This window comes from Alligator mississippiensis, chromosome 4 (genome assembly GCF_030867095.1).
Source record: "Alligator mississippiensis isolate rAllMis1 chromosome 4, rAllMis1, whole genome shotgun sequence".
Taxonomy (NCBI): domain Eukaryota; kingdom Metazoa; phylum Chordata; order Crocodylia; family Alligatoridae; genus Alligator; species Alligator mississippiensis.
In genome coordinates, this window is record NC_081827.1 from 219,733,529 (window position 1) to 219,758,618 (window position 25,090).

Consider the following 25,090-nt stretch of genomic DNA (forward strand, 5'->3'; position numbering starts at 1 on the left):
ATCCCCCCCCCCCCCGTGACCCCCTCCCCCTAGAAATATTGCCTTTTATCATTTGTCAGATACTGATTTCATCCATGGATTTGAAGAGAGAGGATTAAACAAAAAAACTTGATATGCTTTTGTTTTGCAGCAACTTTGAATAATACCATCTCATAACAAAACATATTTCTGTGTCAGGAATATGGAAATAATGGTGAGATTGTTAAGAACTGCTGAAGGGTCAGTGGAAATCACTGTAATAAATTCTAGAAAGCTGAGAGAAACTTCTTCAAATGTTAAGTTTTAAGGCGGATAAAAGGTGGACCCAAAATCCTCAATAGCATTGCTTCAAAGGCTTTTTATAATAAGAAACAAGTAGTAAAATTGCTCTTTTGCCTCATTTTAAAGTAATACGTACTGCTCTACAGAATCCATGCTTTGTAGAAATAACTGTCCAAAATCATCATAGTGTTTTTTTCACATAAATTAAATTAAAATCCATAAGGAAAGTGAAAAAGTATGCAATATTTAAGCTTCTATTCCTCTTCTAAAAGTTCACAAAAATCTAAAATAACATTGAAAATATGAACAATCAAATAACACTGGCAAATACCTTATAAAATAAAAAACTCTTCACTTTATAAATTCTTTAATCAGAACCAAACACACCATAACATTTTAGAGTAATTTATTCTGGCAAAAAGAAGACATTATGGCCTTTGTTTCAGGAAATAAAAATACTTTGGTGTCTGCATTCCTTGTTCCATCAATAGGCTAAGAAAACTTTTTAAAGGAAAAGAAAGCAATATATATGCAGTTGGTGTATTTAGAATCATAGAAAATTAGGGTTGGAAGGAACTTAAGGTGGTCATCTAGTCAACCCCCCTGCTCAAAGCAGGACCATCCTCAACTGTGTCATCCCAGCCAAGGTTTTGTCTAGTGCACCCTCAGCAAGTTTGCCAATGACACCAGCTGGGGGGAATAGTAGATATGCTGGAGGGTAGGGCTAGGATTCAGAGAGACCTTGACAATTTGGAGGATTGGGCCAAAAGAAATCTCATGAGGTTCAATAAGGACAAATGCAAAGTCCTACAATTAGGACAGAACAATCTGATGCATCAGTACAGGCAGGGGGCTGACGGCTGGGCCCTTCCTTCTAGTGCATCTACTACTCCCCCCAGCTTGGTGTCATCTGCAGACTTGCACTCCATTCCATCTTCCAGGTTGTTGATGAAGATATTGAACAAAACTGGCCCCAGGACTAACCCCTGGGGCAGTCCATTTGATACTGGCTTGATAGACACAGCCATTTGATACTGACTTGACAGACAGCCATTTATTACCACCCTCTTTGCTTTTTGCCATTCTCCTGCAGCTTCATGAAGTGAAAAAAACCTTTTGGAGATATTTCTGAAACTTAACTGAATGAAACATGAAAAATTAAATGCAATCATTTGGTTTTCAAGATATCTACTATGGATGAAATGTACTTTGTACAGTGGGACAAATTCAAGATTTATGTACTATTTATCCTCCATCTGAATCTCTAATCACTTGAAGAGCATGTAAGCTTCAAGTTGGCTTTCTCTATACAGTTTAATTCTTCCCCCAGAAAATATTTTTTTTAATAAATGAAGATGCCTGATTTTTGTTTCAGTTATCATTCACTTAAACTTTAGAAATAAACTTGATTGACATGAAGTCAGTTAACTACTCCAAGCAGCTACAGCTTCACTTGAAGAAGGTAGTACTATAATGTTGTTTGGGATGAGGGTACCTCTATATATAGTTAAATTTTGCGGGAAACATCATTCTTGATTAAATCCCTAACAAAAATGGAGGAGAGAAGCCAAAAGCTCTACTTTTGTTTAAGGGTCCATAAGAAATATCTTTAAAACTCCAAACTTTCAGGGTTCTGAGATAGCATTTCAAAATGCAGTGAGAATTCAAAAGAATTATAGGACATGGTATCAGAGCTAATGCAATACAACTAAAGCACACTAAAACAGAGGTTCCCAACCAGCAGGCTGCAGCCCAGTACTTGACCGCAAAGGGTTGGCTACCGGGCCACTGGCAGTCACATGCAGGGTTAAAGCTGAGCAGTGGGACAGCCCTGGAAGGGAGGCAACTGGCTCCATGCACCCTGTCCCACTGCCATTGTGGCACCCGTAGAGGTATTGCCCGTGCAGCAGATACCAGGGCCAGCACTGGGCTGCTCAGGACCCCGCCAGACCCAACAGCAGCTGGAAGCAGGGGGATGCAGGCAGGGAAATGCCTGGGGTGGGGGTCAGGGAGGCAGCTCCGCTGCTTGCTCCTAGGGAAGGCAGCCTTCTTCTCGGGCAGCCCCAGCTGAGTCCTCCGGGCCACTGCCTGTGCAGCCCCCTCCGCTGCAGAGTCCCCCAGTACCCACAGCTTGATCTGATCCTCACAACTCCCACCCCACATAAACATCTAATTTAAATACGCAAATTTAAATTGAAATATGTTCACCAGTCCGCAGTATAAAGAAAGGTTGGGAACCATTTCACTAAATCACATTCTCTGCTATCTATCTCCTGACTATGACCTAGGCCTTCCAGCTCTCTGAGTTTTCTGATGAAGACCAGAGTAGTTTGGAACAATGAGTGTTTCACATACACCACAAAGATTGACTTGATATAGCTAAGTTAGGTCTATAGCACTAATACTTAATATATTAGAACATCAATATTCAGTTTTGTTTCATTTCTTTATAATACAGATTAATTCTATGACTTCAACGTTAGTGATACATTTTAGGATTATGTAAAAGGTATAAGAACTGATAACTGATTTACAACAGAATATTATATGAAGATTTCCTTTTTAACATGCAAACAGTATTCTAAATGTGTCCGAAGTAAAGGTATTCACAAGAGTAGTATTTTCACAAAAATTTCAGAATCAAACACCATTAGAGAAGATCATATGGGCCAGTGTAGTAGGGCACTAAGAGGTTACTGCTTCTTTAAGGCTGAAGGATCCTGGACAGGGAACTCTGCAGGCTGAGCAGAGCTCCACAGCTGTGGGTTGCTGAGGTAACAGCCTAAGTGGGTAATTGGACAGCACCTGCAGGCATCACATGACTGAAAGGAGGTAAGGTTTTGGGAAATATAAGCCCAGGGCTGGAGCTTCCAGGGATACTCTCTCTCTGGCAACTGCCAGGGAAAGAGCTCCTCCATGAGGAATCTGAGATCTGGTGCTGCCTACTTTACTACCCAAGGGCTGCAAGCCTTCAGGGAGTCTCCCAGGTACCAGGCCAGGGGCATGTTGTGCTAAGGGTGGAAGTTTCTTCCCTTAAAGGGGCATAGTGTTGTTGTCCTTGCTAGTGTTTAAATTATAGCCCAGGGGATTATGCTTGTGTTACAGTTTGCACAGGAGGACAGGGATGAGGCTATAAGCAGAGGTTTGGAGGCCTCAATAGTGCCTGGAGAAAGGGGCACATGAGTTGGGGAGAGCCCAGAGACAGGCACACAGAGAGAGAGGCACCAGAGGGGCACAGCTACAGAGGCACAGAGGGCCCCAGCGCCTGAGGGGCGCAGAAGGGGCAGATACTAGTATAACATCTGTGAGGCTTGGGACATGATAAAGGGGAGGTTGGAGTCATGTGTAACACCCTTGGCATCAGGGCAGACAAAGGGCAGCCTTTCGCTTAGAACCATCTATTTATTTTCATTACAACAAGGCATGGCAGGTGAGGTAGGCTGGTGGACTGCCCAGGACAGGTGTGCAAGCTGATGTAGAGATTGGCCACAGGACTGCCCACTGTCACAGTGGTGCACTGGCTGGGAAATTGGGCAGGCATCAGGAGGATACATGTTGCTATGAAGGGACAATGAATCTTTGGGCTGAGGGGCCAAAGGACAGAGTCAAAGGCTGAAAAAATCATGGCTGAGGCCAGCAAGTTAGATGGACTTAAGCATGAGGTATTAAACTGGCAGATGTACTCAGATGAGTTATCAGAGAGAGCATCTCATCTGTAGTGGGAGCTGGAGATAGAAAAGTCCAGATGGGAGCAAGCAGAGGCAAAAGTGGCCGCCTCAGAACAATGCTTGCAAACCAGTAAAAAGGAAGGAGGATAGAAAGAGGTTAGACATTTGAGTGCAGCAGAGGCTGAAAGAACCAAAGCACTTGAGAAGCTAATTACAGCAGAGCCTGACAAGATCCTGGAACCTGAGAAAAAGTTACACACATTACAGAAAGAAATAAGGGCACTAGCTCCAAGATTGGTAGGGACACATACAGCACAGACACAGGAGATGTCCATCCTCGAGCAGTGGGTAAAAGATTTAGGTTGCACCATAAAGACCTTGGAGATGCAACTGAAAGGTCGGGATGACCTGGTGGAGGAATTGTATGATGAGGTCAAGGAATGGCACCAGAAGTTTACCCAAGAGGCACAGGCCCTATAACAAATGACAACTGAAGCAGATCTGCATACAAAAAAACAGACCGGGTGACAGCAGTAGTAATGGTGAAGACTAGTGAACAACAGCTAGAGATGAAGAAGCTCCTGGCTCAGCTGCCTTCCCTGGAGATGGAGGTAAAGTCCAGGACAGAGGACTGTGACATGTTGAGGGCTAAGCTGGAAGAGGCAGAGACTGAGAATAGGCAGTATGGGGAAAAGATGCAATCCCTAGAGATATGCTCAGAGGCAGGCAAAGCAGGAGAAGCAACACTAGGGTCTGAGATAAACCAATTACAATCATGCTTACAGGACGCAGGAGAACAGATCATGTTCCTTGAGAGGAAAAATCAACAAGTCAAGGAATGTCCAGATCAAACCACCACAAAAGTCAGAGACTTCCATCTGAGTGAGGCATTATAGACTCAATGTGAACAATACCAAGCCCAGCTCACAAAAATGGAAGAGAAGATGCAAAACTTAAAGCAAAGTCTCAAAGAGGGGAGCAGTAATGGGGAATTGGGCTAGCACTAGCCCAAAAAGAACTTCAGGAAGCTCAAAGCAGGGTGCAGTCCCAGGAAGAAGCAATAGAGACCCAGAAAAGGGAGGTCCAGGAAAGTGGAAGGAGAAGGTAACTCAAATGAAAATCTAGCTAGCAAAACACAAGGCAGCAGCTGGAGCTAAACACCAGGACCATCTCCAAGAGGTTTTATGAACCTCTATGATCAAGGCCCAGAAACAACTAGAGGCCATAAAGCTGGAAGCACAGGAACTCTAGGGGAAAGGGAGCTCAATCCATAGCCAGGAGTCCAGAAACCCCAAGAGATGACTCTGGAGCAACCAGTTGGAGATAGACCTAGAAGTAGAAGGGTCATCCAGTCTAGACCTCATACCCCTATGGGAAAAAGTCTTGCCAGCTATACTAAAATACCTAGACAAGAAATGGGAAGAACTGGAAACTAGGTAAACTAAGGGACTCAAGAAAAGGCTGGGAAAAGTCAGCAGCCAATATGAAGTTGAGATATCGGCTGTAAAAGGCCACATGTAGCAACTAGAAACTGCAGAAGGAGTAACCTGTATCGAACCAGTGGCACCCATGATGGGAGAAGCCTATCACCAAGAGGCTGGAAAAGGGGGATGGGTCAAGTCCAGATACATCATCTAATAAACAGACAATACTCAAACCCATAATAGGAAACCAAGCACAGGGTGAGAGTCCAAGAATGGATACTGCAGAACAAACCCTAGGTGAAACTTCAGGGAAGCAACACCAGGAGAGTACGCCAGGGGAAAGGAGGATTCAGCCCCAGCAGGACTCTCCAAGGTGAGGCAAGAAGTTGGAGATCTTTAGAAGGAGAGAACAAAGTGGCAGTAAGTCTGCCACACGTCGAGGGGGCACTGCCAAGACAGGATCGGGGGAGAGACTCCAAGAGGCAAGCAGAAGACACACAGAGGGAGAATGAGGACCTTGGAGGGAGAAGAACAAGACCCCCCGCTGCCAAAAGTCAAGGGGTGGGAGAGGGGGCAAAGACCCAGGAAGGGGCCTTAGATCCACATAAGTAAGCTCCCTAATTCCAATAAGTGGTGGACAGTTAGAAGACTGTTCAAAAAGAAGGTGAGGGAGTGGCTTAGTTGGAAACATATACGGGAGTTGGAAGAAGGCCTATGGGTCATGGTAAAATTAAATTTATGGACAAGGACTATGCCCAAGAAGCCCTGAGAGCTCAACGGGAATTAGGGGGGAAATGACGGGATGTAAACAAAAGCATATAGAGATGAGAAACTCCAGGAATTCCCCTTGAAATAAGAGAGTGAGAGTGTAGAGCTACCTAGTACAACCAGGCCCAGGGAAAAAAGAAAGCTATAGCACCAGAAAAAGAGGGCCGGTGTCCTGGGGTAGAAGAGAACGTTCCAGCTATCAGACCAGAGGTCTCAGCTGAAGAAAAAAGAGCCAGTAAGGGGTCCCATATGGTACAGGAAACCCCAAGAATCAGGCCAAGGAAGTGGGATGGATCAGGAGACCAATCCCTTGGAGGAGTCTCAACCAACCACAGCCAAGACAGAAGACAAAGAGAGGGCCTGTGGGGGACAGGGATTAGTAGGATGTGAAACAGTCACTGGAGAAAGTAGCGTAAGTAACGCCTGATGATTTTAGAGAAAAAACCATGACTGGTCCTATGCAAGGCTTAAATTGGCACTCTGCTCCTTTAATGCTGAAGCAGCCTGAACAGGGAGCTCTGCAGGCTAATCAGAGCTCCACAGCTGCGGGTTGCTGGGGTAACAGCCTAAGGCAGTAATTGGGCAGCACCTGCAGGCATCACATGACCAGAAGGAGGTAAGGTTTGGGGAAATATAAGCCCAGGGCTGGAGCTTCAGGGACACTCTCTCTGGCAACTGCCAGGGAAGGAGCTCCTCCATGAGGAATCTATCTGAGACCTGGTGCTGCCTGCTTTACTACCCAAGGGCTGCAAGCCTCCAGGGAGTCTCCCAGGTACCTGGGCTAGGGGCAAGTTGAGCTAAGGGTGGAAGTTTATCCCCTTAAAGGGGCATAGCACTGTTGGCCTTGCTAATGTTTAAGTTATAGCCCAGGGGCTTATCTTTGTGTTACAGTTTGCACCGGAGGGCCAGGATGAGGCTTTAAGGGGAGATTTGGAGGCCTCGTTAGTGCCTGGAGAAAGGGTAGAGCCCAGTGACAGGCACAGAGGGCCCTAGCGCCAGAAGGGTGCAGAAAGGGAAGATAGTAATAAACCTGTGAGGCTTGGGACATGATAAAGGGGAGGCTGGAATTGTGTGTAATGCCCTTGGTATCAGGGCAGACAAAGGGCAGCTTCTCACCTAGAGCCATCTATTTATTTTCATTACAACAAGATGAGGGAAACAAGGGAGTTGGGCACCCTGCTTAGGATGGGTGGGTGAGCTGATGTAGAGATTGGCCTTGGGACTGCCCACTCACAGCCAGGTACAAACATTACACTTTTACTAGTATAAGTGATCAGAAACCAGTCTATACTCCAAACAGAACAAAAGTTCAGCACATATAGACTGGTTTTAAAATGGCAGAACCCATTCTAAGATTGCACCTCCCCCCCCCCCCCCACACACACACGGGCAAATGTGTGTTCTGTTCACTACCGATCTAAGCCATGCCACTTCCAGAAAACCAAGTAACTTAGATTGATTCTGCCTTGAGCTTTTGGAATGCCTATACCTAGCCATGATGTGGTAAAATCTGATGCAAAAACCATAATATTTCACATTACCTGGGAATGGACAAACTCTTCCTAACATATTTGAAGTCAGATTTGGCATGCTTCGCTGTGTGCCTGATCACATTCTGCTTAATGTCTTTGGGAACCTATAAACAAGCATAGAGACTGCTCTGATGTGCTGGAATTCCAGTGTGTCCAAGCAGATTCAATTAACTGAGTCTGATGGAGTGTTGCAATTGCAGCACTCCAGCAGCCTCCTGCATCTCGTGTATCAGCATCCCCATGGGCTTTAGTTAAAGTGTCCCCTATACCATTTTTAAGCACAGGAACATGATACATGATACGCAGTGACACTAATTAGAGCAGTTCTCGGAGAAAGCCAAGAGCTCATGTAAAAGTGCCTTTTGCTTCCACAGCATCTCACGTGAAGATGTGAACTTTCACCTTTTCATAGCTAATCCTTATATTTCTAGTCCTTTCTGTTATATAAGGGTATATAAAATAGTTCTGGTTAGGGTATCTCTCAAGCTTCAGAACTGCCTTTATGAATTTGTGTATTTTGATAATAAAGTGTCCAGGAATTAGCTTGAATCACAGGGGCAGTTGCACTGGAACAGAATAGTAAGAGGCTATCCCCTTTTTCATAATGTAGTCTAAGTACCTGCAGGCCAAAACTGCAATGACCATATTTGCTGCTATATTATATTACATATTCATGTCCAATCTGTTGTTCTCTATCATTTCCAAATCATTTTTAGCATTATTGACTCATAGGATTCCTCCTCTAGTGGAATATTGGCAGTTTCATTTGCCTCACCTTCCAAAGTATCAACTTGCATTTTAATAAACTGGATTCCAGTTTATTGTTTTCTATCATTGTTTCTAATCTCCTTGGATCTTTTTTGATGATTAATACATCTTCACTCCTGGATATCCCGAAATCCCCACAGTGTAGTATCATCTGAATGTTATTTTACTAGCTTTACTAACATTTTTTAATCCTGATTTTCCTTGATCTCTCCTCATAGACTTGGTAATTATTCTTTGTTTAAAGTTTTTCAGCCACTTTCATACATGTCCATATAATGTTAATTTAAATTAATTATGATAATATGATTTGATGTTTCCACAATACTTTTAGTACTAACACTGCTTGTATGAATAACACGTGACATCTGTTTATTCAAGCTTCATCTTGTACTGTCACTTAAAGCTCCTGACAAACTATCCTCGCATCTTCTCATTGGTGTTTTTGTCTTGTTTAACTAATGTTTCCGAACCGTTTTTTCCCTACATGGTGGCTTGAATAAACTACCTATGTGATGCTGTTAACCATGTGGAGTCATAATCATCTATTTATCTCGTGTTAATATTTTTCACAGTAAACAACTGTGCTGTCAAAGGATTAAGTCACTGAAATCAATACTGAGCAGTAGCAGCAGAAATTCTAAAGGAGATAGTACTAATCTTTATGCAAATGTGTTCAATTAAAAAAAAAAATGCCAGGTGAATAAATAGCAGAGCTAGATTAATATTAAAATCACAATCATAGAATCATAGAAAATTAGGGTTGGAAGGGAGCTCAGCAGGTTGTTTAGTCCAACCCCCTGCTCAAAGCAGCACCACCCCCAACTAAATCACTCCAGCCAAAGCTTTGTCTAGCTGGGCCTTAAAAACCTCCAAGGAGAGAGATTCTAACACCTCTCTAGGTAACCTGTTCCAGTGCTTCACCACCCTCCTAGTGAGAGAGTTTTTCCTAATATCCAACTTAAACCTCCCTTGATGCAACCCAGAACCATTGCTCTTTGTTCTGTCAACTCTCACCACTGAGAACAAAGCCCATCCTCTTTCAAACAACCCTTCAGTTAGTTAAAGGCTGCTATCAAATTGCCCCTCAGTCTTCTCTTTTGCAGACTAAATAAACCCAGCTCCCTCAGCCTCTCCTTATAAGTCACGTGCCCTGGCCCCTAAACCATTTTCGTTGCTCTCTGCTGGACTCTATCCAACTTGTCCACATCCTTTCGGGGGGGGGGGGCAAAACTGAACACAGTACTCCTGATGTGGCCTCACCGGTGCTGAATAGAGGGGAAGAATCACTTCCCTTGATCTACTGGCAATGCACCAATAATGCAGCCAAGTATGCTGTTAGCCTTCTTGGCAACAAGGGCACACTGCTGACTCATATCCATCTTATTGTGCACTGTAACCCCCAAGTCCTTTTCTGCAGAGCTGCTGCTTAGCCAGTTAGTCCCCAACTTGCAGCAATGCATGGGATTGTTCTCTCCTAAGTGCAGGACTGTGCATATGTCCTTGTTGAACCTCATGAAATTTTGTTTGGCCCAATCCTCCAATTTGTCTAGATCACTCCGAATCCTAGCCCTACCCTCCAGCATATCTACTACTCCCCCCAGCTTGGTGTCAGCTGCAAACTTGCTGAGGATGTATTTTATGAACCCCTGGGGCACTCCACTTGATACCAGTTGCCAACTAGATATCAAACCATTATTACACACTGAGCCCGATGCTCCAGCCAGTTTTCTATCCACCTTACAATCCATTCATCCAGCCTGTACTTTTTGAGCTTGCCTGTGAGAATGTTGTGGGAAATGCTGTCAAAAGCCTTGCTAAAAATCAAGGTATACTACATCCACTTGTCTCCCCACATCAACAGAGCCAGTCATCTCATCACAGAAGGCAATCAGGTTGGTCAGGAATCAGGTAATCGTGTTGGTCAAATGCATCTGTGGCAGGGCACTGGTGGTACCTGCCACTTTAAGGGCTGAGCCAGACAGCCAGCAGAGGGGCCAGGCATGGCTATGGCCACCTGAGCCCCCACCGGGGTCATGGGAGAGGCCCAAAAGACAATACGTCTGCCACCCAAGGTATGCGCTAGGTAAAGCCTATGGCCAAAGGGGCCTGCTCCAAAGGGAGCAAGGCAGTACAAGTTGTTGATGTGTGAAAGAGACCCTGTGAGAGGGGGTGGAGTGTGAGAAGCCCTAGTGAAAGGAGGGCGGTATGAATGTGTGTGTGCCTGAAGCCTGACAAAGAGGGCTAAGCTTGGTCTGGCTGTAGGCCGGGAGCATTGTGTCATCTGGATGCCACCTGCGAGGCTTGGGCTGTGGTGTAGGAGAGGAACGGAGCCACAGATAGCACCCCCTGGCATGGGGGCAAGAACGGGCAGCTTCCCACCTAATTGATGCCATAATTATGTATCATTAAGGCACAGCAGACAAGGAGGTGGGCAGCTGGCCCAGAACAGGTAGATGGGCCACTGGCAGACCAGCCCTGAGAGCCCCCTGTTACAGTATCTTTAAATGTCAGGGATAGAAAAAGTTTAGAACTTCAAAACCCATTCCTGGTTCTAAAATGTTTTGATTGTCCTGCCTGTCTTCTCCAAACCCCTTTTTAAAATAAATAATGGCCTGAATTAAAAATCTCTCTCCCCAAAAACTTCTGTCATCTTATATAGGCAAGATGAATAATATTTCTCGGGAAGTAAACCTGTAAGATTTATCTTTCATTAAGATCTTATGCCATATTATATACCATGGGAGCATGATTGGGTTATACTTATTAGTATTTTAGTTATGTTTGACATAAGTTAATTTAATTATTCATCATCATTCATATGGCTTTGTTTGCTGGCAAAGTCTTGTACACACACACAAACCTTAGTACTGTAATTTCACTCATTGTCTAGCATGCTTGTTAAGGACATGCTAAGGAGACTTTCTCCAAAGGTTTTGTTCTGTTATCAAATTAGTGTTGATCAAGTGTGCAACAGAATTTCTAACCCGTTCACTACTTTTTAATTGCATCAAAATGTCTCACATGCATGGGATAACATAGAACAGATTTTTATATTTTGAAGTATAATTTGTCATAAGTTTGGAGGTGCAAATTATTAAGTTTGTGAGGTCCAATAAAATCTGATTCACTCAGATGCAACATTCCTGAGTCCCAACGACATCATTAAAATCCTGTAATCTGTGCCGATTCCCACAAGAACTTTTGGGCAATGCTGCTTTGAAAATGAAGTAAAAAAGTAATGAAGAAACTAAGCAGAAATAACAGAGACTTGAGGTGTGTGACCTAATTTTCTTAGAAGAAAGTTTAGCTCCTTTTGGGGAAGATGGTTTGTGTTTTGTTCTAGCAGTATCTTACGTGCATGCACTCACATCATAAGTAATGCACCTGTTAGCTATCTCTTAACTTAAAACTATAGGCAGAAAATGTTTAATGTTGTACTGACAAGCATGTTAGGATTTGAATCTATGGGTATATAGACAGACTTAATAGTTGTATCAAAATCAAAGAACACTGATATAAACTGTTATGATGCAACTGTATTAGCTACCTGATACTGTAGTGATGCAAGTGTTGAAGAATTCCTGCAATTTTAATCCTGTTTAATTAAGGAGCAAAGTTAGGGTGATTTAGCTCATTTATATCATGCAGGCATAACAGTTATAACAGCTGATGTACACATAGTACATAACCCTGATGCAAGCGATAATGCCTGCTCCCCTTTCAAAGCAGTCAAAAGCTACATTTGTCCATACCGTATGATAATTTGGAGCAATGCAATGAACTTCTTGCTCTTTACATTACCCAGGTTATCTTACTCAGTCTTGCTCACACTTAAAAGTGTTTGCTGGATACCAACAGAATGATGCTGACAAACCCTCCTACCGAAGACACAGTTTACAGCAGCTGCAGATTTATTTTGCCTGTACAGTATATCTTAAACTAGTTCCCTACGTGGAATAAGCTACAGCACTAAAGGACTTCAGGCTCAGTTACCTGCATCTACAAATTGAGGTTTTACCAGTATAACTGTGTTGAGCAAGGGTAAAAGGAAAAAAAAAATCACACCCCTCACTGACATAGCTGTACCGATAAAAATGTTAAATCTAGACCAGGCCTTAGTCCTTTCTGTTTGGATAAATTTGTACTGTTCTTTCTGGAGATATTGAGTTTCAGCCAACTCTTATCCACACTCCTCTTCAGTAGCTGTTACCCTGTTGACTAATTGAGCAACAAATGTCTTCAAGAGCCTTACACAGTTTGCACAAAACATTTTATTAAGGCTTCAAATGCATGACTGTGCACACACATTCTATTGAACAGACCTGTGGAAGGATTCAGACATACACGAGACCTCCTCTTGTGTCACCTCTTGTTAAAATGTATATGTTCCTATTTTGTCCCTTATCTGCTGTCATTAAAGGCAATGACAAAACTGCCATAGAGTTTGAAGGGAGTATGACTGAGTCTCTGGTGTTCTTTTTCTAGCTATTGATTATACAGTAACTCTCTTATGTGATCTGTAAAGTACCTAGTACATTGTAGGCTTTAAGCAAATAAGAAATATAGAACCCTATATAAATATAGAATAATAACCTAGTGGCCAATAACATCAATATCAGAGCACAAACCTATTGCCAACACTAGACATTTGTATGCCTTTCCTCTGTGGCATAAATCTGTACAGTCAGGGGTGTAATTTTTTTTTCCTTTCATCCTTGTTCAACATAGTTATACTGGCAAAACCAGGAGAGCTGGCTGTACTTTAAAGAAACCTTACTGTGAGTGAAGAAACAAACTATCCTGATGTGCAGCAAAACTAATAAGTATGGCAGAAGACCAACTTGGCTTAACAGACAACTTTTCAGTAAATGAAATCACAAAAAAGAAATGGAAATGTGGACAAGCAACTAAGGAGGAGTATAAGAGTATTGCTAGGGCACGTAGGGATGAAGTCAGGAAGGCCAAAACACAATTGCAGTTGCAGCTAGCAAGGTATGTGAAGGGTAACAAGAAGGGTGAATATGAGTCAACAGTGTACCCTTGTTGCCAAGAAAACTAATGGCATACTAGACTGCCTTGGTAGGAGTGTTGCCAGCAAGCGAAAGGAAGTGATTCTTCCCCTCTATTCAGCACTGGTGAGGCCACATCTGGAGTACTGTGTTCAGTTTTGGACCCCCGACTAGAAATAATGTGGACAAGTTGTAGAGAGTCCTACAGAGAGCAACAAAAATGGTTCAGGGCCTGGGGGATATGACTTCTGAAGAGAGACTGATGGAACTGGAATTTAGCATAGAGAAGATTGAGGGGGGTGGATTTAATAGTAGCCTTCAACTACCTGTAGGGGGATTCCAAAAAGGATGGAGCTAAACTGTTCTCAGGGGCAGATGACAGAACAAGGAGCGATGGCCTCAAGTTGTAGTAAGGGAAGTTTGGGTTAGGTATTAAGAAGAATTTTCTCACTAGGAAGGTATTAAAAACTTTCAATGATGGAGAGTCCACTACTGCTCTGGGTAACCTGTTCCAATATTTTAAGCCCTGGCTAGACAAAGCTATGGCTGGGATGATCTAGTGAGGGATGGTCCTGCTTTGAGCAGGGGGTTGGACTAGATGGCCTTCTGAGGTCCCTTCCACTCCTAATTTCCTATGATTCTATAACATAGCAAAGGGAAACTAATTCATGTGCTACAGCCACAGAACCCCAATCATAGAAGAATGAAGAATTGTTGTCTTTCAAAGGGTGAGGCCTGGTGGTACCCTTGGATCCCTCACTTTATGTAAGCCCCATGCCTCTTGCATGCTATGGAGCTGTATTCACTGGAACTGATAAGGAAAGAGGTGTTGATAGGCTTGCCAGTCTCACTGGAGATGCAAAGCAGGAGCTACCATCACTTGCAACAGCAGGCTCAGGGAGGTTCTGTGAATAAAAGGTGACATCTGCTTTCCATCCTAATTCCTATTGGCTATCTCCAGAACAGAGATGAGTCATTGGAATGGTGTGCTGGATTTAGGATTTAGTGTAAAAATCTGTTATTCTGAGACTAGTAACACAGTATTGCCAAATCTCATGATTTTTGGTGTTGTTCTTAAAGTCTGTGCTTTGGGAATGTGAAAATCTTAGCTCTTTTTTTCTTTATAAATATATATAAAAGAAAGAGGTAAGTTTGTTTTTTTTTCACATTCCTGAAACATAGACTTTAAGAACAATGCCAAAAATCATGAGAGCTAGCAACACTGGTGATGCTTGCAGTATCATATAAAATCTACCCCATTTATTTAGGCTTAAATGTAACAACCATGTACTGAGAATAAAAACAGGCTTTGGGTTGAAAGGGCCTCCTGAGTTATGTAATCTCCATTGCTGCAGACAACCACATCACATAATCCCAATCCTAAATTTATCCAGCTCCATGCTGAAATCAATTAGTTCCCTTGCCCCTGTTATTCCTATTGAAGGCTGTTCCATAATAACTCTCTGCGGATCATTAGAAAATCCTCCAGTATCCAGCCTACATTTATTCATGGAAAATTTACAAGCATTTGTTTTTGTTCATATGTTGCTCTTTAGTTTATGTAGCCCTCCTCCTACCCAGATTTTTAGTCCCTTGATGCATTTTTAACCACTGTAACCCCACCTAGCCTTCTTTTTGCTAAGAGAAAGAAGCAAAACTCTTTCAGTCCCTTCTCATAAGATAGGTCCTCCATTTCCCCAATTATCCTAGTAGACCTTCTCTGCACCTGTTTCCATCAATTCATATTTCTATAACATGGGTTACAGAACTGCAGCATAGTATTCCTGACAATTTGTTCCCAGTGCCCCTTGAACAATATCATTAACACTTTCTTATCTATTGCAATTATCTCATCTGATATGTCTTTGAATAATATTTGGTTTCTCACAGTGATATCGTAGTGGTAGATCAGTTTCTTCCTTTAATCAAGGAGTACACCCTAATCTTTCTCATCCTCTGTTGCTTGAAACTGATTACTCCCTAACTGGGCAAGTCTATACATGCAAATAATGCAGAATCAGTTTATTCTAAAGTAAATTATCCCAGGCACATGTCTACACATGCAGGAATGCAGGAGCAGATTTGCTGCTCCTAACAGCAAACTGCTCCTGCTCCCTACAGCCCTGCACCAGGCCCCTGCAGCATCCAAGGGGAGCTCTAGGCTCCCCCCTGGTTGCTATCCCAGGATCTGGCAAGGAGCATGGGACAAGGAGACATCTGTCTCCAAGCAGGGGCTGGAACATTGCTACCTGCCCCCAAGAGCTCCCTGCTGCTGGGGTGGGCTCCGCCTTTGGAGCCCAGGTGGGAACAATGTCCCTCTTCCCTGGCAGTTATTGGGAAGCAGGGGCTGGGAGCTCCCTGCTGCCAGGGCAGGGGACATTGTCCCCACCTGGGCACTGGTGGCAAAGCCCACCCTGGCAGCAGGCAGCCCCTGGGGGCAGGGAACAATATGTCCCCTACTGCCCAGGAGCACATTTGCTCCTGGTTGGCTGTCTACATGTGCCATACTGTGCACTAAGTAATTGAGAGTAACTTTGATACTTGTATTTACAGGTAGCAAATTTACTCATGATTAGAGCAAATTACTGCATAGTAAGCATCTGCAGGTGTAGACAGTGACGCTTACTGTGCAGTAATTATCTCTAATTGAGTAAAGCATCTCATATAGATATGCCCCCTATGACTTAAATTTCATCCGTTTTCTATTATGCTAGACCTCAAAGTTACCCAGTTCTTTCTGTATGCTATTTTGATCCTTCTGTAAAGTAACAGTACCTCCCCAACTTTGTCATCATTTGCTCACTCTTTTTTTTTTTTTTTTTTTTTTTTTTTTGACAGTCATTAATAGAAATATGGAAGACTGATCCTTGCAGAACTCCTCTTGCAACTTGGCCAGTGAGCTCTTCACCCCCACATCCAAGTAATTTATTAACACTTGAAGATAGGCTACAGATACAGACAGACCTAGACAGGCTAGCAAGTTGAGCAGATCAGAATCTGATGAAGTTCAATGTCAAGAAATGTAAAGTGCTCCACCTCAGGACAAGCAACCCCAACACACCTACAGGCTTGGTAGCACCAAACTGACTAGTATCAGGAATGAAAAGGACCTGGAGTAATAATACTCATTCATATCTACAGTATGAATATGAGTCAGCAGTACAATGCTGTAGCCAGTAGGGCAAATAATACTCTAGCATGCACCAATCAATGCATCTCCACCAAAACCAAGGAAGTGATTCTTCTGCTCTACTCAGCACTGGTGAGACCATAGCTGGAGTACTGTGTCCAGTTCTGGGCACCACACTTTAACAAGGACATGGACAAGCTTAAGAGAGTCCAAAGAAGAGCCACCTGTATGATCAGAGTCTTACACAGCAAACCATTTGAGGAAAAGCTGAGAGATCTGGGACTCTTCAGCCTGAAGAAAAGAAGGCTGTGAGGGGACCTGGTAGCAACTTACCACTACACTAGGGGAGTACATCAAGGGCTCCATGAGCAACTGTTGACCAGGTCACCTGAGGGGAAAACTAGGAGTAATGGCCACAAACTCCTGGAAGACTGATTTAGGCTCAACATTAGGAAAAACTTTTCTATAGTCAGGGTTTCCAGACTGTGGAATAAGCTCCCCTTAGAGGTGGTGCAATCACTTACCCTGGAAATCTTCAAGAGGAGACTAGACTGTCACCTTGTTGGGGTCACCTGACCCACAGTTATCTCTTCTGCTTGGTGCAGGGAGCTGGACCTGATGATCTTCCAGCATCCCTTCCGGCCTTACAATCTATGAAAATTCCATCCAGCCCTACAATTCTCTTTGCCACCTATAGCAGTCTCCTAACTATCCAGTTCCTTCTCTACTTCAGAAAACCTCTCATCTCTGATGTAATAATTTTCTATGTCATGCCCTATAAATGATTTTTTGCAATCAAAGTACATTAGATCTACTGCATTTCCTTTATCCTAAAAATCAGTTATCTGATCAAAAATGTTTTTTTGTTAAACCCATCGACTTTTATCCCATTTACCTCCATATCTCTAATTATTCTTTCCTTTCAAATTTGTGCTTTCACTCTATAACAGTCAGATGAATGGGCCTACTGTTGCTTGGTTCACTCTTTTCATGTTAAGCATAGGTACTACATACTTCAGTCACATGGAACCCCATCTAGTTTTGACAGTTTCATTAAAAATCCTGGCTATTTCAGTTGACAGTTCTTTCCGCAGTAGGGGATGCTGATTGTGATTCAGTGCCTCCTATTTGAGAACATTAGGCTTTCTTTTTAACTCTTCTATGCTCATTTCCATTTCAGTACCTCATTCCCATCAGCCTTCCTGCCACTGCCCCCATAGTCAGCATTGGTTCAGGTTTCAGTAGTGACACAGTACTCATTTAATTTTGGAGCCACACCTAGAATACCCTGATGAGACCTTTACTTCATAGGGGTGGGACCCACCTCTTTCTTTCTCCTCTTTATTTTATATATATATATATAGCTGCAAGGTAGTGAGGGACTGGCATGAGGAGGTGAGGGGCCAGTGGAGGGACTGGTGGACCAGGAGTTCTGGGACAGGCTCCTGGGCCTGGAGGCACCTGGAAGCCCAGGAGTGACAGGCTACACTGGTGGGATAGCTAAAGAACCTTTTACTATTTAATCCTTCTTGCAAGGCCTAACTCAGATTTACTTTTGATAATTCTCACTTTATCCTTACATTTTTAAGTTCCAAACTATACCTTTCTTTGCTGGCCAATCCCCTTTTCCATTTCCTGTGGGTCTCTGCTTACTCCCAGTATTCTTTTCTATCCTCTACTTAGCCAACAGAATAGGAAAGATCATTTAAATATAATAAATTAAGCTAAATGGGAATGTCTAATTTCAGCTATTAATTTGGAATTCTGTCTCCACTGAATGTTCATAACTTTTTATGTTAATGAAAAGCATTATCAGGAACACAATTTTATGATGCTTCCCAAAATAAAATCCTTTATATCCACACACGAGGCTTCTGCTTCTCTTCTGGAAAGTACTACAACAGAGAGAAATCTACTCTTGCCCCTCTGGCCTTGTATCAGCCCCCTACCAGCAGCCATCTTTAAAAGCTAGCCCCATTCCTTGGATCCTAGCCACCTGCCTTCCTACTCCAGAGCAGGCTACAGAGCACAGTGGCAGCACACTGAGGCTCTGTCACTGGAGGCTCTGCCCACCATGCTATAACTATTTCACACCCCCACCGGCAACAATATCCAGTATCCTGGGCTCCTGCTGGCCTCCCTGGCTGCCATACTCTGGTGCTACAGCAACCACCACTTGGTGCAGGTCAGTCTCAGCCCTGGCAGTCCCCCCTGTGTGGCATGGCCACCTGGCCAGGATCACCACACTGTCCCAGGCCCCCTGCCACCATGCTGCTGCCACCCAGACCCCAGCAGGGACACTAATGACATGTACCTGGATACCACCACTGCTGCCATTCACATGGTCCTGGGCCTCCAGCCCTGCTATCTGTGGGCCCACCCAGCCAGCCAGGACTGGTAGCTTCACAGAGGCCACTGAGAAAGCCAGCCTCAGATTCCAGCCCCACCACCCATCCCCAGCACCATGCTCACTAAAGACAGTTCTCAGGAAAGCACTTTATTCCTGCCCACAAACACAGACCTCCTCCCCCTCAACAGCATATCCCTTCAGCCCACCCTCCCCCACAACAGACCCTGTTCCCCTTCCCAGCTCCCCACAGAGCCCCTCCACCACCCACCCCATTGACCATCAATAAAGCACCTTCTTCCCCCTGCAGACTATTTACAGTGAGTGCTATGTGTGTTTTCCTGGGGTAGGGATGCCTAGGGGACAGAGCCCAGAGACAGGTGCCCAGCACCCCCACCTCTGGTCACACCCCAATGGGTGCACACACTGTGGTGAGGCCAGCAGGTGGGGGGTTCACCTGGGATTGACGACAGCCTTTGTTTTGACAATGCATCCATCTCCCCCTCCTTTAGCCAGCAGACTGGGTGAGCAGGGCGTGTATGCAGTCCTTGATCCACTGCAGGCAGCTCTTGCACCAGGGACATATGGAATGTGGGTGAGCAGTAGGGCTGGGCCCAGGTAGGGGGGCTGGGGGGACCAAGGGCAGGGGCATCTGGCTGGTGGAGGTGCCATGGGAGGGACTGCTACTGGGTGGCAGGTGGCTGCCAGGGATAAGTGGGGCTGCAGCTAAAGGCAGGGCAGCAGGTGGCACAAAAGCAACTGCCAAGGCCAGGATGGTGTCCAGCACCTGGCAGTCCTCCTCCATTGCCTCCACTGCCCTGGCCACTAGGGCAGCCTGTCACTCCTGGGCCTCCAGGTGCCTCTCCTCCAGGCCCAAGAGCCTGTCCCAGAAATCCTGGTCCACCAATCCCTCTACTGGTCCCTCTCTGCCTCACACTGGTCCTTCACCTCCTCATGCCAGTCCCTCACTACCTTGCAGGCATCTCTTTCCTGCTCACAGGCAACTTCCTCCTCCTTCCAGGCCCATGTGTCCATCAGGCGCTCCTTGGCTATTGTGACCAGATGGTGCAGCAACCAGGTCTAGTCCTGGGTTCTGTGCTGCTGGAAACAACCCATATGCAGGGCCTTGACCAAGGCTCGCAGTGACCCTGAAGGCACATGCCAAGTGCCAACTGGTGCCTCCCCACTGTGTGCAGCTGCAAGTCCTACAGAACCAGGAAAAAAAGCTTGTTTGTGAGAGTTTCCAATATTTCTGAGATAGGATGCTCAATACTAGGAGGCTGTGCGCTACCCAGCCTCAGATCAGAAGTCATGCATGCACAGGTGCCCAGAGACCATGGTAAGTTGGTTGGGAAGACCCTGGACCAGGCAGCCAAATTTCTGGGAGGCCCTGGACCGGCTGAGCCCCTCTGTTCCTACTTGCTCTGCAGAGGCAGGTGGGCTATTGGATGCTGGCCACAGGCAGCTTGCCTCCCCTGTCTCCTTCCCAAGGTGGGATGGGCCTGGCAGCACCTGCTGCCACAGTTCTAAAGCCATTCCCCACTTTCTCCTACTGCAGGCTAGCCTGTCTCCTGTGCTGCCACAAAGCTCATGGCACCTGGGCATGGGGCTCCCAGATGACTGGGAGCTGGTTGTACCCTCCCCTCCCACCAGGGGGCCTCTCCAGAGAGGCACCCCCCCAGGCCATCACCCCCTGCACCAGTGCTGCACCTCTAGCATGCCTCTGCTGAGAATGTCCTGGGTGCACCATTCGGAGTTGTTTGCATGGACTGAGGGGTGTCCAACCCACTATGCCCTGCTGCTAATGATCACCATGGTGCCCTGGGTGCACCTGTGAACCTGGCACAGGGCACAGAGCCCTGAGCTTCAATGGTTGGGCAGCTTTACTATGTGAGTGTGGCAGGCATGTCCAGCAGCCTGAGTCAATCCCCACTGGCAGTGAGGGTGTGCTGCTCCTGGAGGTGTCCTGGGGCAGAGGGGCATGGCATCTAGCTGCCTGAGCAGAGGCTCCCTCTGGGGAGAAGCTGGGGCTGCTGAGGCCCAGAAGTTCCATGGCTGGCCGCGTCCTGGGCAGGGCTGCACACCCAGAACTGGTGGGGCAGGTGCTGGCCTGGGCTTCTGGAACTGCTGAACCAGGCAAGGGGTGGGGAATGTGGCAAGATGGGCTCTTGGTGACCCAAGGGGCCTTCCTCTGGTGACATGTCACCACATGTGCCAGACCACAGTGGAGGCTCGGGCAGGCCACCCACACTACGGTACATGGCACAGCTGCAGCCAGGATCCCAGGGTGCAAGGATCTGGACCAGCTGCTGTATAAGGGGCATGGACATGCTGGCAGTCCATGACCAGTGGCTGTGGTCAGTGATGTTGACCCACTGTGCTCTCAAGGCCTTGACATTTATGTAGCACTGGTGCACTGACTGGTCATACCTGTGTTCCCAATATGCAGCCAGGTGGCTCTTCATAGATGTGTGTGTTGGAGCGCACAATCCACACAAACTGCTTGAGGACCTCAGCCTTGCCCCACAGTGCCATGAGATCTGTGGTCTCCTCCTGGGACCCACTGTGGCCCCAGGAGGCAGCGTGTGCTATTGGGAAGGATGCTAGCATGGCTCTCTCAGCAACTCACTGGGCCTGTGCACGGCAGTCCTGGTTCTGGCAGGCCTGGGCAGGTGCATGCAGTGCCTGGCACAAGGGCATGACATGGGACAGACAGGTGCATGGCACTGCTGTGCCTGGGACTAGCGGCAGGGCCCAGCCAGACTGCTGTAGCTGGCCTGGGGCCAGCTGGAGCAGGACCTGGTGGCCAGAGGCTGGCTGCAGGTGGCCTACGGTGCTGCTGGGCTTAGCAGATGACTGTAGTGCCCAGTGCAACATGATGGCACGGCCCTGGCAGCCACATGGTGAGGCAGTGCCAGGGAGCAGCACCAGGTTCTGGACAGGCTGCCATGGCTGAACTGGGGCCTCTGCTATTAAACACAGTGGCCAGAGGCTGGCTGCAGGTGGCCCGGGGGTCCAGTGCCTCAGCATCTCTGTAGGCTTTTAAAGGCCAGAGGCTGGGGCAGGCAAAGAGCCTGGAGAAGCTCCCAGTCCTGTGACCCTGGGGCTAGGCTGACGGTAGCCCCCTGGTGGTGGGGCTGACTGGGAGTAATCTGCTCCCGGTCAGCATCTACATGCATACTACTGTGCAGTAACTACTTGGGAGTTAATTTGCTGCTTGTATTTACAGGTAGCAAATTAGGTCATAAGTAGTGCAATTTACTTTACAGTAAGCATCTGTGAGTATAGACACTGACAATTACTGCACAGTAATTTGCTCTACTGCTCAGTAACATGTCTCAGGTAGAGGCACCCACAGTGCATCTTTTTTTTCTTTTTGTTCAATCTATTTGAGTTCATGAATAAAAAGATTCATACAGACTATGCCTGTACAGACTATGCTGATCCTACATGGGATGAAACAGCACCAGGACCTCTGAATATGTCTACATGAGATAATGCAGGTTTATCCTGAACTGGACACAGCAGCACATTAACATGGTTATACTGCTTCCAGTACCAGATCTAGCTAGTTCAGAGCTCCAGACTCTTGCATAACACTGCACTGGGCTGGGATGAGAAGGACCCCTGGCTGGTATTGAGCAATGAGTACGGCATCTCATTATTATTCTCCCACATTGGTAGAATTTATAGCCGGTCAATTCAGCCTGAGATACCAACTTCCATCTGCTAAGACTGTATTAAACAGAAAATGTGGCCCCATGACTTTTGAGAACACTCTACCCCACTGGTGCTCCACTCATGGGGCTCCTCACAAGTCTGGAAATTTGGCAGTGGGGGAGCAGTGGCAACATTAATTGCTGTAAGTACTATCACTCCCCCACTGCCAAATTCCCAGACCCACTGGGATCCCTACAGGCCAAATGAAATGCACCAGATCAGCCCAGGAAGCAGGTAGCTCTTCAGCCAGATCTTGTGTGCAAAATTAGGCCGGCACATGGGAGTGTTCCATGGCTGGATCCAGCACTCAGGGCCAGGCTGGCATGATGAATCACACCCATAGAGTGTGACAACACATTGGATCAGGCCCATGCAGGAGTGGATCTAGGGGAGGTGCCATGGTGCGAACACACACCCCCTTCCTCCCAGCTGATCCTGCCTGCCCCCCTAGACCAGTTCCAGCCTACACACCACACCAGCTCTGCACACCACATGTGATACAAAGTCTCAGTCTGAGACCCATGGTCCAGATCATACAGCTCCATTGACTGGATCTGGCCCATGGGCCACATATTTGGCACCTCTGGGCTAGAGGGCTAATTAAAATTAAGTTGACCCAGCTAATGAAGTTAAGGCAGGGCATCATACTACCTAGGGCATGCTGTTTACAGTACCCTACTGAAGTCACTGCTACTACACTGTGCAGATAGACAGACATTCCCCAAGATGTCTAAAGAAGGAAAAGATAATTTATCAATTAACATTCATGATAACATCTACTCAACAGAATGCCAATCTGGGCAGGCATTTTCTCCACATTTTAATTCTAGGGAAATGAAGTTATTTTCATCTGCTCATTAAAGGTTAGAAAAATGTGAATATCTGAATGTATTTAAGTATAATTTGGCCATGGCAACGTTAATCTTTCTTCTCCTTTATAAAGGAGCCAATTAATTGATTTCTGAAGGATATGTTTGCCATAGACAAGTTTAAAAATGTATGTGAAAATGATAAGCTAATACATAAACACAAAAGTCTATCTAACTACTATATGCAATAGTCACTTTATGTTTACGTCACTTCTTTCCTTTGATATTCATTCTGACCTAAATATGTTAAATCCAAATGAAAACATCTGGCTTTGAGGGATGACAGATATTGTAGTGATATCACTGTATGGGGACTGAAATGATGGTTTTGCTCCTGAGCTTGCTGCAACTTAGAAATGTTTTTTCATTCCTTCATGACCAACAGTTTCTCATGAAAATACCTTTTGAGAATGCTTACCTTGCTGTCTCTCTCCACTCAGCATCCTCTCCTTCACGCCAGCAAATTTCATCAAGCTCAGTAAAGAGGTCATGAGGAATGTGTTCTTCATCATCATCCTCTGTTCCAAGAATAAACTGTACTCTCTGTGATGGGGTGTCTGAGAATGAAATACATATATCATCAAAAACCATAACAAGCACAAACTGGAACAGTGTTTTTTTATGCCCTGAGTAAGCAAATGACAAATTTCATGAAATTATTTGGCTCTACTTTATCTATATAATTTAATTTTACAACAGGTGTTGTAATACATGAAACAGCTCAGTGCCTTGTCAGCTCAGTCACACTTCAGCTCATGCTCTTATAACAATGCACATAGCACCTTAAGATTAAATTATTTTTATTCCACAATTACTCATACTTTTATTAAATAAATGCATTTCACAAAATAGAATATTTTTATAGGGTGCAGCATACAGATATTTATAAACATAATTATAAGGATGTCTCATTCGATATGATAAAATGGTAGCACAAATTGTCTGATTTTAATAAGAGTCAGACAACTCAGCTCACAAAGCTGGTATACTGAGTTTGCACTAACTGTTTTCAGCAAGTTTGTATCAAAAGGTCCCAAAATAAAAATACTTTCCTGGATTTTAAATCCATAGGAAAGTTAAGGATTACATAAATTACTTACATAAATTATCCTGTTGAAACTGTATAACTAATTAGAAAGAGACAGCCTGGCTATAGTAAGTACAATTGGTGCCATTCTTTACTATTTCTTTTGAGTCTCTTTCCCTTCTCTCTCTTTACACACCTACTACATTTTTTATTTCCCTCTTTCCCCCATAATCTTCTCCCTACTATCCCTGCCCCCAAGCTGCTCCCCAGTATCAGAAACATAGCTCTTCCCATAAGGCTGTTTATTTGAAACATCAAAGGACATCCCCCCCACCCCTGCCAGCAACCAGAGCACATTTGTGTATACTTTAGTTTTATTGGGTCAAATGTTGCAACAATCTTTCAACCTTCTTGTTTACTAAAATCCAAATTTTAAACCATAAAATCTAAGATGGAATTTCATATCTTCAGAAATGTGTGTGTTAGGGTGACAGTATTTGGATCTTGGGGAGCATTGGATTTGCAGCTGAATAAAAGGATATAACCTGTGGCCTAGCAAGCTGCTAA

General features: G+C 45.1%; 1 protein-coding gene across 4 annotated transcripts in view; it reads right to left on the reverse strand.

The window, feature by feature from the left end:
• Window positions 1-25,090, reverse strand: part of SLC4A10 (solute carrier family 4 member 10) — a 366,853-nt gene that overhangs the window by 146,951 nt on the left and 194,812 nt on the right. For all 4 annotated transcript variants that reach the window (XM_059727337.1, XM_019480650.2, XM_059727335.1 and 1 more), the window contains exon 4: window positions 23,915-24,053. In XM_059727337.1, coding sequence (XP_059583320.1) covers window positions 23,915-24,053 — 139 coding nt within the window. The remainder of the gene's footprint in view (window positions 1-23,914; window positions 24,054-25,090) is intronic.